The sequence below is a fragment of the Bubalus bubalis genome, chromosome 13, assembly GCF_019923935.1.
Source record: "Bubalus bubalis isolate 160015118507 breed Murrah chromosome 13, NDDB_SH_1, whole genome shotgun sequence".
Taxonomy (NCBI): domain Eukaryota; kingdom Metazoa; phylum Chordata; class Mammalia; order Artiodactyla; family Bovidae; genus Bubalus; species Bubalus bubalis.
Window position 1 is genome coordinate 67,730,486 of NC_059169.1, and position 12,365 is coordinate 67,742,850.

General features: G+C 46.9%; 1 protein-coding gene across 1 annotated transcript in view; it reads right to left on the reverse strand.

Annotated features, from left to right (window-relative positions):
- Positions 1-11,600, reverse strand: part of FOXO1 (forkhead box O1) — an 89,929-nt gene extending 78,329 nt beyond the window's left edge. Inside the window, exon 1 of the mRNA XM_006065775.4 lies at positions 10,931-11,600. Within this exon, the coding sequence (XP_006065837.2) occupies positions 10,931-11,599 (669 nt within the window). The 5' untranslated portion in view covers position 11,600. The remainder of the gene's footprint in view (positions 1-10,930) is intronic.
- Positions 11,601-12,365: the final 765 nt, after the last annotated feature.

The window sequence follows — 12,365 nt, forward strand, 5'->3', positions numbered from 1 at the left end:
TTGAAACTCTGCTTAATAAAATTCAATGTCATTTTTCTCAGTGAGTCCCTCACACAGTCTCAGCAAGCCACCCAGAAATGAGTTTAATGGGGCACATAATTTAAGGGGTGGGGGGCTGTCTCCATTTCCAATCCCAGGGGTGAATTCACAGAGTTAAGGATCACAAAAACTTTAGTCATGAAAGGAATCCCTCTGAAATGGTTTAAGTTTTTGTGGTATCCTTCATTACTTCTTCCTCCCAGTACTCTTTTAAGAGTGATTTGAAACACAAATGGAGGTGGGGAGTGTAAATGAGGCATAATTGGCGGCCCTGAGTTGTCAATTGCAGTGCAATCGATCTCAGCTCTAAGACTTCCAGGACTTAATGTGTTTTCCCTTTTCTCTTCTTGGCTTTTACACATAAATACAGGCAGAGGTAATGGGTAGTCTAAGGACACAGCCATGAACAGCTTGTCTTTGATTAAAATGTCTCCATAATTTCATCACAAAAGAAATTAAGCAGGAATTCCTTCTAGGAACACATTCAGCATTTCAAGTGACTCAAGATAGTTTACACTATTCGATGGGAGCACATGGCACAATAATCAGTATTTTTAATTTTTTTCATAGAAATATAATTTAGAAGGCATGCAATCAGAAAGTCTGAAACTGACTTCAAACATGCACCTATTGTTCGTGGAGAAAACACTACTCAGCATAAATATGAGCTGCCTCCATATCAATATCAATATTCCCTCCATTTTATTCTCTATCCCCTACCCTTCAGTGCAAAATAAAGCAATCACACCAAGGAATGCAAGGGCACAGACTTAATATTCAAACTACTCACCAAATGGCTTGTAACTCAACTCAACTGAACAGATTAATTTAATACTGACTAGAGTCAGACACCACAGTGAGAAATTCAGGCTGAAAAGACCATGAAGAAGGGCAGCCTCTGAAAGGCTGGTGACAGGGAGACAAGCCCTCAGGCACAAGGACCCACATAAACACTGAAGCGTGGGCAGAGGAATTCTGGAAGCTTCTGACAATCATGCTTCTAAAATTTTATTTAATAAAGTGACTTCTGCATTAAAAAAAAAATGTTCTTGGTACAATTCATTATCAAAAGTATCAAAATGGCATTTCAAGAAATATAGAGCACTTTAAGGAAACACCTCAAAAATATTGGAATATAATATTATAGGACTACAACAGAGCAGGGGGATCACAGCTAGAGAAATACTCATTACAGAAACAAAAAAAGAGAATGTAAACTGCATCAAAATGTGCCTCATTACAGGAATTTCTAAATCTGGAAAATTTATTTCTTTGGTATTAATTTTTTAATTATCCCACGTATTTCAGAAGATAATAAAAACAACAATTAAAAACCATTACAGTGACCCTCTTCTAAAACAGGTCACCAAATACTGTGCTTAACATCAGTGTTCCATAACCTGAAAGCCTGCACATTAATGCAAATGCATATAATAAATATAAACCCAGGCCCTACGTTAAGTAATTCTACTCCAGGAATTCTAAAGGGTTCAGGAAATCACTTTGGATAACAAGAGTCGGAGTACAGGAATCTTTCACATTCAGTGCATGCAAATGTCACAATGGGCCACCAAAGAGAAAATTAAATTCCAAAAGGCTGAGGGAGAGATACCAATACAGTCACACAGATTATAAACTCTCTCAGTCCTGAGGATTCTTTCATATTCATTGCATGTAAATTTCATGACAGCATGCATATCTACCCATCCAGAGAAAAAAGGTTTACATTCAAGTTTAGAGAGGTGCAGCCAGCTACGTTACCGGGTATACAAACAACCTCAACTGATATTTACAAGTTCAGCAAGTTCCCCTTGGCTACCTCCTCCTCCGACCCCTTCAAGGCTGGCCTTGCAGAGCAGACAGGTGATGCAACACCTGCCTTTAAGGTGGCTGGGTGTCTCCAGTATTCAAATCACAGTATTGGCGGGCTGAAGCCTGACAAGGAACCCTCGCTGGTGTGACAAATTGATGATCCTGCAAATTAAACATTATAGAGTAAAGAACATCTCAAATGCACCTATCTCGCTGCAACCCTACACTAAGGAATAACTGCAAAAATTCATGTCAAAATAGGAGTGCGATGAAATCCACTGTCTCAAGAATCTGCCAAAATAAGACCCTCTGGCTAAACCATATGCAAACCATTTCCTTTTACCTTGCTTCCAAACAACCAAACTGTCTGAGGTATGATATATATTTACTTCTATAGACCATTTCCAGATATTTATGTGGTTATTTAATTTTTTTAGCTTTGAAGGGCAGACAATATTAACAAGTCTAGGAATTAATGTAATTGAATTTTTTATCTCTCCAAATTGGACTTGAAATTCAAATGGGTTTCTTTTCAGGCAGACGCTCTTCACTCTTACCCTCAGCATCACTACAAACATACTGCCACCTCATTCTGTGGGCAGGCACTTCTCATTCAGACAAGAGAGGTCTTCCCTCAAGCCACCTACATGGCAGGCTTCTGAGGCATGATATTGGTGGAGGAAAGCGCTTATTTTTTAGTTAAAATAGGAACACTGATATGGGAGGGGGCAGTGCAAAGAGGCAAAGCTAAGTGCCTCCTTCTCCCCTTCCTCCTTCCTTCACTAGGCAGGCCTCTGTCTTGGCTTGAGTCCAAATAAGAGGGGGTTAATCATGCTCCTGGAGAAGGAAATGGCAACCCACTCCAGTTGTTCTTGCCTGGAGAATCCCAGGGACGGCAGAGCCTGGTGGGCTGCCATCTCTGGGGTCGCACAGAGTCGGACACGACTGAAGAGAGTTAGCAGCAGCAGCAGCAGCAGCCATCATGCTCTTTGAGACTTTTTTACTGCAGGTACAAAACACAACCTCTGAGGTCCCCTCCCCCTTCCTGAAATCAGGTTCCTTTAGCTACTTTCAAATTTTTAACTCAGCAAACCAATCATGTAGGCCCCTCACTAGCAGTGCAAAGGCAAGCTGTGCAACAACTCAGGGTCACAGCCGCAAACAGAAAAACATTTCTTCTCAAACCCTGACTGTGCGTGCCTGCTTTGCAATGAGTCCTGTCCGACTCTTTGCAATCCTGTGGACTGCAGCACACCAGGCTCCTCTGTCCAGGGATTTCCCAAGCAAGAATACTGGAGTGGGTTGTCATTTCCTACCCCAGGGGATCTTCCCAACCCCGGGATTGAACCCACATCTCCTGCCTTGGCAGGCGGGTTCTTTACTACTGAGCCACCTGATCCTGATTCTTATCAAATCTCTAATTTAATAAAAGGAAAGATTCACAAAACCATGACCCATTTTCTAGATTCAGAAGGAAAGGCAATTGAGAAATAGCCTTCATCAAAATAGCCTTCATTTGACTTCATCAAATGAAGGAAAATAAATGGACACAGGCCACCAGCTGTGGCAACCCTCTTTCTCAGGACAGCTCTGCTTTTAATCAGGTGAGCTGGACAGCATCTCCAAAGCTGTTAAGATCACGGGTCTGTCACTTCAGCCAAACAAAGAACGATGCTACAATTAAGACAAATATCATCTAGGGGAGAAAATTAATCAAGGCAGAAAAAGGCTTTCTTTTTGAGACTATAGAACCAAGTCACAGTCAAGAAGGTGGCAGCTTGGGCATCTCCACGCATGTGGCCGGCGAGGGTTCGAGAAGAGCAGGACCTGTCGGAGGCAAGAGAACATGCCAGGTCACACACGCCCATGGGCCACGTGCTTTGGAGGTGACATTCTCTTCTCAAAAGACAGTAGTGCCGCCCACAATCACTAAGAATTGAAGAACTCATATGACTTTGTGTCAGCAGGAACGGGCCACCGTGGAAGAAATGACCTGTCAACCCACAGACCTCCGCAATGACTTCTGACTCTGCCCAGAGGGAGATGTTTTACCTCTCTCTCTGTTTATGGAATGAAAAGACCAAAGACCTGCCCAGCAATTTTCACCCTCACTCGATCTACAGAAGTTGAGAGGGGGAATAAAATTAAGACTGACCAATCGTTTCCTAGTTGCTTTTGACTAGATGATCCTGACATCGTTAGCAATCACACAAGAGGGATGACCCGGTGTGCTGTGAAAGCTATTTCATCCAGGTGGATGGTAACTTACTCATTTAACAAAACCTCACAGTGGTGAACTATGTGGTCTATTTTTGCATCACTGTCCTCCTCCCAGCAGCAGGGTATCTTCTGAATAAAGTGCTGTCTGCTACTATAGGTATAAACACACAAGTAAAACAGCTTCCTATGTTTCTTCAACGCCTGTCATTTCTAAAATGGCTAATAAGCTTTAATATATCTGTATGTCTGCCTTTTGACATGCCAAATTTTTTACTATATAAACCTCTTAGTTCACCAAAAGGCTAGTCAGACTCACTCCAAGTATTCTGAATTCTTGCAGTTATGTCTACCTTCCTGACATCAATTTTGGATTTAGTCTATCTAAATTTAACCTCCTCTGGATCTGTTGAAACACCTCCTTATAACCTTCTTCATTCTGTACTTGGGTTAGTGCATAAAGACATAATATAATGAGAAAGTTATTAAGGATATCTAATATTTAGCTAGTATGAGAACTGACATTTAAACTGTAAAGCAACATAACTTTCACTCATAATTGCTGTGGGTTTATTTAAAGACTGCTAACTTCAAGATTTCTCACTAAAAAAAAAAAAAAACTAAGAATTACACTCAATCAGCTTTCTTTGAATCACTCTGTCCCCAGGACACTGGGCATGAAAGTTGATTTTAAAGAACAAACCAAGCAAAAAGCTAAACATTTTATAAACCTCTACTAGTCACAGTAAGTTGATTCTGTTCCACGCATTACCAAATTCTGTACATCAGTTTTAAATCAAATGCAGCACATTGTCTTTAAATTGCATTCCACGGGCCTCTATATTTACATGAGAGCATATTTCTGAGAAATTGTATTTAGAAAACTAAAAATGTAAGCCTATTTTCACAATTTCTTATATTACAAAAACAAAGATACAATCTCATAGAAAAAAGTTGGCTTCTATTATTTTCATAATGTATATAAAGTTCAAGTTCAGTCTGACAGTAGGCTCTGCTTCCTATACTTTTCAAACCTTCCCCATGTGCAGCATGTATCCATCTCACAGAGAAACCATGCTTCCCTATTTTCATGCCCTTATGAATGCCAACCCATCATTCCAAAAATAAATTTTAAAAACTAAGATTGATGGGAAGATGGATGTGCCAATGGACAAATATATGATAAAGCAAGCTCAATAAAATGACAGAAGTAGAAACTAGATGGCAGGTAGATGATGTTCAGTAGAGAATATTTTATAATGAAATCTTGGGAGAATAACATTCCATTTTCAAGGTCCACCTCAATGGCCAACCCAGAACTCCACTTTTCTCAAAGGCACTTAACCATGCTACCATGTATCATAATTATTACATGTCACATCTAACCTCCCTACAGGATCCACATCTGAATCATTTTTCTATCAATCAAATGCCTCTAATATAACAACTTACACATAATAATCATTCAAGAGATGGGAAGAAAATACTATGACTACAGACTGAAAATAATCACTGTTCTCTAGCTGTACTACTAATAAAATTATCCTCATGTATTAGATGAGAATAATTGCAGATTTAGCTTTCCAATTTTATTGGGCCTAATACCGAAACTAGCTCACTTTTCTTTCTTTTGGTTACAGCAAAGCTACATGAGGATAGATAGGGGGGATTGCAGGGGAGAGGTGCCCAAATGCCTTCCAAGTGGCAAGAATAACTCAACCTAAGACTCAGCACTTTCAGCACTTAGCCCACAAGTCCATAAACCATAGACAGACTGAGTGGAGTAAACTGGGATGCCAGTGGAAAAAGAAAAAAAGAAGTTGGGTTTTTTTTTTTAAAGGTTGAACCATATGACGTCACCAGTGTACAAATAAGCATTTTCATGTTTGTGTTCTATATAAGACTACAAGAAAAAAAAAAAGGTATTAATTATCTTCAGAGACTTTCTGTGCCTCTGACTTGAATATTGTTGGTCCTTATTGGTAATTAACAAAAAGGGAGACTCCATCAACACTTGAGTGCATTTGTACACAGAGTATCCACTGAAATAACAGGTCTTTACCCCTCAGACACACCAAAATAAACACTTTCAGGTTCATCTGGTCCTCTCTGGTTCACAACTGAGTAACAATCTACCAACTTCAGACCTCTGTGTGCACGAGGGCAGGTGGGAGACTGGGCAAGTCTTTGCAAACTTTTACTATGAAGGCACACCTTGAACTGCAGAAGCAGGCAGGATCCGCTCCTTGAATGTGGAGCGCAACTGCAAACTCCTCTCCTCTCTTCCATCACCATGGGGCTTACACAGCGTTTCTAAAAGGATCCCAGGAAGCCCCAAAGTTATGGCACACAAAGACCCCCCCCAAAAAAAAACCCAGCAGAGTCAATTCCTATGATGCCAGGGTACTGGGTCATTTCCAAGGGCAGAGGGTTCCAGAAAAATGCAAACAGTTCAGGCTTTCCAAAGAAATTCCAGGCTAATACAGACAGCTGTTCTTTTAGAAAGTCACCCAGAACTGCAGTTTAGGAGCTTGGATCAAGAGGTTAGAGAACAAGGGCAAGCAAAATGTTGGGGCCCTTCCTAGCAGGGGTTCTAAGCAACCAGTGAGTATTCACTTCTCCCTCCCCATTTCATGTGTGTGTGTACGCGTGTGCGTGCATGTGCGTGCGCTCAGTGGCTCAGTCACATCAGACTCTTTGCAACACTATGGACTGTAGCCCGCCTGGCTCCTCTGTCCATGGGATTCTCCAGGCAAGAATACTGGAGTGGGTTGCCATGCCCTCCTCCAGGGGATCTTCCAGATCCAGGGATTGAAGCCACATTTTTTTGCACTGGCAGGCAGATTCTTTGCCACTGCACCAACTGGGAAGCACCCACTTAAACGATCCCCACGCAGTCCACGATAGCTGGCAATACTTGTGTCCATTGCCAATGCCTTACAATTGCCTTACAGTAACTGGGGGGGTAGAATCTCAACAAACGTTAACATTTTTTCAAGTTTCCATGAGACATGAGAATTAAAAATGCCTTCTTTCTAGTATTCACATGTTTCTCACTTTAAAAAAAAAAGCTGACTATCATTCAAAAATAGAAGCCACCCCTCCTGCCTCATCTCCCCAAGGATTTACCAGAAGACCAAAAGTAAAATAAAAATGAAGCTCTTATGAGGGGCAATTAAGTATTCATATTTGACATCTATTTGGGAACTTATGAACAAAACATCTCAGCCACAGACATGTTCACATAAGGCCCACATAACTTTCAGCCTATAGCAAATAAGACATCACACTTTGCTGCATTAGCCCCTTTCCCAACTCTCTTTCCTCATGCTCCTTTCCTCAAACACATATATTGAGATTTTCACCTGACGGTAAAACAGGTTTTCTTTAAGGTTAATTTCAATAATCCTCACAGGGTTCTGTCAAATATAATTGTGCAGTAAGAAAGCAGCCATCACATCTGCCATGGAATCTCTGTGGCTAAATTACTCACCTGCAGATTGAAAGCCCTTAGAATAGAACAGATAAGAATTTTTAAACATTACGAGAAAATGCACCATCAGGTCACAGACCAAATTAAAGAAACTTCATTCCAAAATAAAGACTATCTCAGGTAGCTCATAGTAAAACAATTTTAACAACTGTTAGGTCTTACTGTTGAAGTAAGCTATTAACCTATATTAAGTGTTTCAAATAATTTCAAATCAAAAACAAAACACAGAGCCAGAACTCATAATATTACTTCCCAAGCTCTAGAAAACTTTCTGTATGGGAAGAGGAAAAAAAAAAAAAAACAGATCATAGAAATGAAGTTTCACTATTTACAAATACTGTACATGGTTTAAAAGATCCCGGGTTTTCCAAAAGTCTCAGCTTCCACTTTGTGTGTAGCCTTATGACAGCTCTCAGCAATATTCAAACAAGTATAGAGAAGATTTGGCATACCATTCCTACAAATACAAATGCATATCCCACAAATACAACCAGTCTTTAAGGAATCAGAAGTTTCTGAACTTTTCAACAGCTTTCCAACTATTCTGTCCTATGCAAATCACTTTCAAATTCTCAGGCAGGCCTCAGGAAGTAAAGCACAACAAACTATATTTAATTAAATATTCAATCTAATTCCCTACAGTAAATCACAGGAAATAACTTAGTTCCAAAGCAGCCTCTCCTAAAGCAGTCAAGTTTGGGTTGATCTGCATTTTAGAACTGAATTTTTTTTCAAGCTAAAAGTCATAGTAAAATTTCTCCTTTTTATGAATCTTTAAAACACAGCGAGTCTTTCAGATCTGAGAGTGAAACCTGGTTTTAACAAGTAACTCATTTTTATGAAAACTCCAACAAGAAGACGAGTTATGAGTTAGAAAACACTTCAGGTTGTTTCTTTTCTTCTTAAAATACTCTTTTACTCAAAGTGAAAATGCACTTGCTGTAATCTGACTTGCACCAACTGACTGATACACCTGAAACATTTCCTCACTTGAGAATGGCAGCCTGCTCCCTCCCAAAGCCCACGAGGTTTCTACTCGGAGCTGCAACTGCTGGGAGCTGCCACTGGGCCTCTAATTCTAGACCAATACTTCTTACTAACATTTAACAGATCTTCCAGCTCTAAGCAGTACTTTTAAATTATAATTGCATTTGGGGAAAAAAATTAAAACAAGTAAGAACCTAATATAAATGACTGGAGGGGTTGATTTTAGCCTTAGAATCTTTTATTTTTAAAGCACTTATAAAAAAAAAAAAACTAAAAACATTTAAGTTATCTTCCTAGTTTAAGAATGTCTTGACTTAAGGCCATATGAGAGGCGAAACTAAAGATAATTCCCAAACTTTGCCTTCCCCTATCTTCAAAGAAAGGCACTCCAACAAGCTGAAGTAGGCTGTATCCATTTCCAAGGACATGCAAAAACGGTGTTAAGTACATACTGTACTCTGATTAAAAAAAGGGAGGGGGGGGCGTTTAATGGCAAATGCTTTATAAGAGCTCAAGTAGAATTGATAAATAAGTCAAGCACTTAAATTCAAATGTTAAAGTAAAACTGAATTTGGCAGACATCCTCTAACTTAAAAGAACATACACCGCGCGTAAAGTAGAGAGGCTCTTTTTACCTTTTAGAAGCACTTGGTAAAATTGCATGTAATGCCTAGTAATGAATGAGATTATATGTGAGGCTTTTACTCTAAAAAACACTTCGGAAGAAATAAGATCCTGGCTCCTTCTCCACGAGTTTCAATACGATGTGATCAACTTAACCTTTCCTACACACATTAACCACTCGGATGACACTGTATGTAAAACCACCTTGGTGTAACAAGTGCGCAGCAAAGAAAAATACTACGCTGTACAGTCCAGATGAGGAGTGAGGAAGGAATCTAGATCAACTACAAAACCTTCACATCCATTCTTTCACCTGTGACACTGAGAAACTGCCAGATTCTGGAAGCCGCAGGGCGGACGGAAGGCCGGTCAGCCTCCCTTGAGCCCGCCCTCCTGAGCATCCCAGGGCCTTCTCCACCTCTCGGTAGGGATGAACCTGCCCCCTCCTGGGTCTCTCCTGGTGGGTCTCTGTCTTTCTCTCTCTCCAGAAAGGCAAAAAAGGCCAGAGGCACTTCATCTACAGGGTCTCCATCGAGGCAGGAGGTCCCTCCGGTTCCCTAGATTCGAACCTCCACTCCAACTCCCCCAAAACACTGGTCTAGAAGCCCTCTGCCTTGCCTCTCGGATCTGCACCTCCGTGCTAAGACGGAAAAGCAACAGAGGACACATGTTCCAGCCCCGGTCATCCAGGCGAGCCTCTCTGTGCCTAATTAAAGGCCTTGAACCTAGGGCAAGGCCAAGTTTGCGGGGCACTTCCTGCCGCGGAGAAGCGCTGGCCTCGCCGCCCCGCGGCCCGGGCTCGGCAGCGCGCGCGGCCAGAACGCGCTGGCCCTTTAAAGGCGCAAGCTTCCTGCGCCCGCGGCCCCTCCCTAGCCGTCGCTAGCTCCCGCCCCCGCCGAGGGTCACACTTGAACTTTAGTTCGCCCCGCGCGGCCGGGCGCCGGCGCTTCGCCGGCGGTGGCCGCCCCTTCGCACGTGTCGGAGGCGCTACCTCTGGCTGGGCGCGCCCGGCCCCCGGCACTCGAGGCCACTTCGAAACCCAATCAAAACAAAACAAAATGCACGCTGGCCTCCCAAAACGGCGCGTTCGGCCCCGCGGGCCTCCCGGCTGGCGCCCTGCCGGTACCCTCCACCTGCAGCTCCTTTCTCGGGCGGCGGGGCTCCGAGGCCCCCATCGCCGCGCCCTCCTCCGCCCCGCGCGGCGGAAACGGCTCCGCGGGGCGTCCTGGGGCTTAGGGGTGGGGAACGCGCGCCGCGTGGGCGGCGGAGAGCCGCCCTCACCCCCGATGTCCTGAGGGACTGGGGGAGGGGGATCAATATGAGCAGCGGCTGGAGTCCGCGCGAGCCGAGGAGGAGCAGTTCCCAATGAACCCCCCGCCCCACCTCTCTTTCACGGGCGAACTTTTCTGGCCGCTCGGAGGTCCACTTCTTGCAGTCCTTCTTCTCACCCCCTCTGGTCCCAGCAAGCCCCTTCCCTGTCCGGCTCCAACTCTCACTAGAGCGGGCGCAAACACACTCATTCCTGCCCCCGCCCCTCGACGGGTCCCGGGCAAGCCCACGACCCACCTCTGCCACTCTCGCCTTCACCCTGCACGCGCTGCCCGCGTGCCTTGCACTTTCAGGCCGAGCGAACTTGTACCGGCGGGCCCCCGCCCCCCGTCCTCCTCCTCTGCCCGGCCGCGACCTCAGGCGGAGGCCGGCTCCCCCCGACACCTATCCACTCCTCCCGCTCCGGCCGTGCGCCCGGAGGCCGCTCACCTTCCAGCCCGCCGAGCTGTTGCTGTCGCCCTTATCCTTGAAGTAGGGCACGCTCTTGACCATCCACTCGTAGATCTGCGACAGCGTGAGTCGCTTCTCGGCCGAGCTCTCGATGGCCTTGGTGATGAGGTCGGCGTAGGACAGGTTGCCCCACGCGTTGCGGCGGGACGAGCTGCTCTTGCGCGGCTGCCCCGCGAGCGGCCCGCCGGCGGAGGCGGCGGCCGCGGCGGGAGGCACAGGCGGGTGCTGCGACAGCGGGCCGGGCGGCGGGGGCTGCGGCGGCGCCGGGTGCAAGCAGCCCGCCTCCGGGCCCTGGAAGTCGCCGCACAGCCCCCCGGTGGCGGCAGCTGCGGCTGCCGCCGCCGCCGCCACAGCCGCCGCCGCCGCCGCGGCCGCCGCCACGGAGCCGGGCGCCTGCTGGAAGTCCCCGCTCTCCTCCAGCAGGCTCAGGTTGCTCATGAAGTCGGCGTTGACAGCGGCCGCCGAGGCCGAGGGCAGGCCCGCGGCGCCGTCGGGGTTCGCCGCCGCGCTGCCCGACGGCGCCGGGCTGGAGGTGGCCGAGTTGGACTGGCTAAACTCCGGCCGGGGCAGCGGCCAGGTGCACGAGCGCGGCCGGGGCAGCGGCTCGAAGTCCGGGTCGATCTCCACCACCTGAGGCGCTTCGGCCATGGTGACCCCCCAACCCTTCCCCCAGCCGCGGGACTTGCCCAGAAGTGAGAAAAGCGCAGCACCGGGCGGGGGGGGGGGGGGGGGGGGGGGCGCCGAGGGGAGAGAGGGCGCCGAGAGCCTGTCCGAGATCTGCGGGAAGGGGTGAGGTCGGTGCAGCGAGCGGACGGAAACCGGGAGGGAGGCGCGGCGGCGGCGGAGTGGAAGCGCGAGCCCAGAACTTAACTTCACGGCTCCGTCCGCATCTAGGCGCCTCCGGGTCCGCTGCACTGACGGGACGGCAGGCCAGAGTCGTCGGGGCCCCGACAGCGCTGGCGTCGCGCTCCCCGCCGAACGAAGGACGGACGGACGGACGCCGCGGGCCGCTCGCTCTCCCCAGGCGGGCGCGACCGCGGCGCTGCTGCCTGTTGAATGCGGCGGCGGCGGCAGCAGCTGCAGCGACTACGCGGCCGCCCCGACTTACGGGATCTGCCGCCGCCCCCCGCCGGCGGCGGCGGCGGCGCGCGCGCCGGCCCGCCCCTGACGGACGGCCCCTGTGACCAATGAGAGCGCGGCAGCGCCGCCTGGGCCGCCAATGGGCGCTGGCCTGGGCGGGGCTCGGTTTTCCACGGGGAGGCGGCAGTGGGTTGGTGGGGGGTAGTGGGGTGTTTTTCTATTTGACATGCACACTCTCTCTCTCGCTCACTCGCTCTGTTTTTTTTTTTGGTTTTTTTTTTTTTTTGGCTCTCTGTTATTATTTTCTGGTAATTCTCGAGTGTTTCTGTGAGTC